Source organism: Colobus angolensis, unplaced genomic scaffold (assembly GCF_000951035.1).
Source record: "Colobus angolensis palliatus isolate OR3802 unplaced genomic scaffold, Cang.pa_1.0 Scaffold455, whole genome shotgun sequence".
NCBI lineage: Eukaryota > Metazoa > Chordata > Mammalia > Primates > Cercopithecidae > Colobus > Colobus angolensis.
This window is the reverse complement of record NW_012117988.1, coordinates 92461-96166: the sequence shown is the minus strand read 5'-3', so window position 1 is coordinate 96166 and position 3706 is coordinate 92461. Positions and strand designations below refer to the sequence as shown.

Genomic DNA, 3706 nt, shown 5'->3' with positions numbered 1-3706 from the left:
CAGAAATCACCGGTCTTCTGTGTCCTTCGCGCTGGGAGTTGGAGACTGCAGCTGTTCCTATTCGGCCATCTTGCTCCGCCCCCGATTCTATTTATTTTTGTAATGTGAAGTACACTAGGTTTAGTCTTTTCAGTAATAAAATGGCAAAACTATCTCTTAAGCCTCAGGGAAGAAGCATCCACTATACCACCCTTTTAGCTTAGAAGAAAAATCAGTGCATGACCCAACACTAGAGCATGCACCTTTACCTCCTGTAAGACTGGTCCCTTGGGTGTAAGTCAATCGTTTTGGATAATAATCTCTTCATACACGGTAGATTAAATCAGATAAAGTCTGCTATATATCCATTTTGACATCTGGTAATCTTGGTTTGAAACCAGATTTTGCCACTTACTATGTGCTATGGGCAAATACAGAAACTTCTGTGATACTGTAAAATGGAGCTAAGGACAGCTCCTTCAGGATTGCTGTGAAGGTTAAAGAGGAAAGTTAAGAGTGCTTGGCTTTAGAGAGTAGCGTTCTCCTTTGCATTTCCTGTGGGATGGGAGGCCGGCCAGTTAATACTCAGGATGGTGGAGGGCTTGCTTCTCTGTATTTGCTTTGCAAGCTTTACTCCTTCAGGAAAATACACTGATCACCCTATTTTCCACTGTATTTTCTTTCTTTTCAGAGTCTGATGTGAATGCTACACAGGGAGAAAATCAGACAGATCTAGAGGATCTGAAGATCAAACTAATGCTGGGAATCTCATTGATGACCCTCCTCCTCTTTGTGGTCCTCTTGGCATTCTGTAGTGCTACACTGTACAAACTGAGGCATCTGACGTAAGTCTACAGACCTCTGCAGTCTTTACAACAAATGCATGACATTGCATTCTCTCCCTCCTCTCTTTAGTAGATTCTTAGGAATATGTGACCTCTGAATTTATCCACATGGCATTCAAATTGATTCCCTTTACCGTATTCAGATGGAGCATTGGGCTGTCTTTAAGGGAATATCCTACTTGAACTTTTTCCCAATAGTCATCCAGAGATAGAAATAACCTTAGTCAATTGGAAAGGATAAAGAGAATCTAAATATGCTCTTTTTTATATAGCCTCTAAAGAGCATATCTGCTTAGCATCTAATGTTCTTTATTCAAGCAAGCCTTGAGACTTTCAAAAAACAGCCAATCTCTATCACCTTTACACTGTGAGACCTGTCCTTTGGCTCTTCCTTATAAAAATATTAAATTCAATTCAAGCCTGATGGAGGGAATTATTTAACATTTTCTAGGCAGTGTAACAGATTACCTTCAAAAATCCTAACAATTGCTTAATGTTCATAATGATCATTAATTCCATTCTTTTCATTGTGGTGTTTTTGATGAATGGTGTATTTCTCTGGTTCGTTAAAACTGTGATCCCAGGTATTTATTCCCCTTCATTCAATTTCGTTATACATGTTTCTTATTAAATTTTATTAAGGCAACTTTTACTATTTTAGTAAATTGGTTTATAAATTCTAGAGATTTGAAACATGCTTCAAAGTGTTAAATATAATCAAATTACAATGAAAGAAAAACTAGGCCCGCCGCGGTGGCTCCCGCCTATAATCCCAGCACTTTGGGAGGCCGAGGCAGGCAGATCACGAGGTCAAGAGATCAAGACCATCCTGGCCAAGATGGTGAAACCCCATCTCTACTAAAAATACAAAAAGTAGCTGGGCATGGTGGCACATGCCTGTAGTCCCAGCTACTCGGAAGGCTGAGGCAGGAGAATCATGTGAACCTGAGAGGCGGAGGTTGCAGTGAGCCAAGATTGAGCCACTGCACTCCAGCCTGGCGACAGCAAGACTCTGTCTCAAAAAAAGAGAAAAAAGAAAAAGAAAAGAGAAACTATATATCATTTATATAATGTTACTAAGTAACTAATACACTGGGCAAAATCTGAATATTTTAATTTCTGAATGTTTGTCTAAGCTGAATTACAAATGTACACAATTAAAAACAATTCTTGATATATGTTCTTTTCTTCCTCAGTTATAAAAGTTGTGAGAGTCAATACTCTGTCAACCCAGAGCTGGCCACGATGTCTTACTTTCATCCATCAGAAGGTGTATCAGATACATCCTTTTCCAAGAGTGCAGAGAGCAGCACATTACTGGGCACTACTTCTTCAGATATGAGACGATCAGGCACAAGAACATCAGAATCTAAGATGATTATGGATATTTCCACAGGCTCAGATGATGAGATGCATGTAAACTATGAGTAAGAATTGGAACCCGGTGAAGAAATCATACTGATGAATAAATAACTTTAATTCTTTTGTCATCAAAAGAACTTTCTTTATGTCTTCTGTTAGTGTCATGAGTTTGAAACTCTGCTGAGACATTCTGGTGTCTTAAAAGGAGGACAGACTCAATAAAAATTATCTCTCAGTTATCAAATTTAATGGAAAATGCACAAGAAAATAATTTAAGGTGTGAGAAACTCATCAAGTAAAAACATTCCTGGAGAGTGACTTTGAAAGATATTTTCTCTAGGCTGGTTCATTTTAAGTAAGGACATTTAGATATTTACCTTCCCCAGGGGCGTTTTGAGAACATCAGGGAACTCACCACTACCTGTGCGCCCCCTCACCACCACTGAAGCAAAAAGAACACACCTGTTCATGTTTTATTGACAAACAGTTGTGCCATCAAGAGATGAAACTAAATTAGAGGTAGGAACTCCTAGCATTCTTGAATTGTTTCAAAGTCATCAGGGGCTGCTCTCACATGACAAAGAGTAAGAAAGAAAAGATACTTTTCCATTTCTTTTTTCTTTTCTTTTGAGGCGGAGTCTCGTTCTTTCGCCAGGCTGGAGTTCAGTGGCATGATCTCAGCTCACTGCAACCTCTGCCTCCCGGGCTCAAGTGATTCTCCTGCCTCAGCCTCCCGAGTAGCTGGGATTACAGGCACACGTCACCATGACTGGCTACTTTTTATATTTTTAGTAGAGATACGGTTTCACCATGTTGGCGAGGATGGTCTCGATCTCTTGACCTCATGATCTGCCTGCCTTGGCCTCCCGAAGTGCTGGGATTACAGGAGCGAGCCACCGCGCCTGGCCATGTTTTTCCATTTCTAAAATATCCATAATCATTTGAAACAACACGGTGTTCCACAAGAAGAGAGAGGAAGAGGGGAATTCCAGCAGGTAATTTCTTAGATGGGGACTCATGGACCCTAAGCCTTCACCGCTGAAGTGCCCTTCTTTCTCTCTTCCCCCAGGCATCCAGGATTACTGTGTTCCACTGAAAGAAAAGCAATGCCTTTCAAAGACTTATTCAAGTTTATTAGTGACTTTCGTGGCTATCCATACCAAAAGTATTTCAATTTACAAAGACAAAAAATAGGGATAATGTTTCCTTTTTACAGATTAGTTTCGGCTGGGCGCAGTGGCTCGTGCCTGTAATCCCAGCACTTTGGGAGGCCCAGGTGGGCGGATCACAAGGTCAGAAGTCAAGATCAGCCTGGCTAACATGGTGAATCCCCGTCTCTACTAAAAATACAAAAATTAGCCGTGTGTAGTGGCACACGCCTGTAATCCTAGCTACTCAGGAGGCTGAGGCAAGAGAATTGCTTGAACCCAGGAGGCGGAGGTTGCAGTGAGCTGAGATTGTGCCATTGCACTCCAGCCTGAGTGAGAGAACAAAAGTACATCTCAGAAAGAAAAAAAAGA

At 40.9% G+C, this 3706-nt stretch overlaps 1 protein-coding gene across 1 annotated transcript in view; it reads left to right on the top strand.

Annotated features, from left to right (window-relative positions):
- Positions 1 to 2320, top strand: part of EQTN (equatorin, sperm acrosome associated) — a 16745-nt gene extending 14425 nt beyond the window's left edge. The window contains exons 7-8 of the mRNA XM_011958009.1: positions 671 to 824; positions 2021 to 2320. Coding sequence (XP_011813399.1) covers positions 671 to 824; positions 2021 to 2255 — 389 coding nt within the window. The 3' untranslated portion in view covers positions 2256 to 2320. The remainder of the gene's footprint in view (positions 1 to 670; positions 825 to 2020) is intronic.
- The last annotated feature ends 1386 nt before the right edge of the window (positions 2321 to 3706 follow it).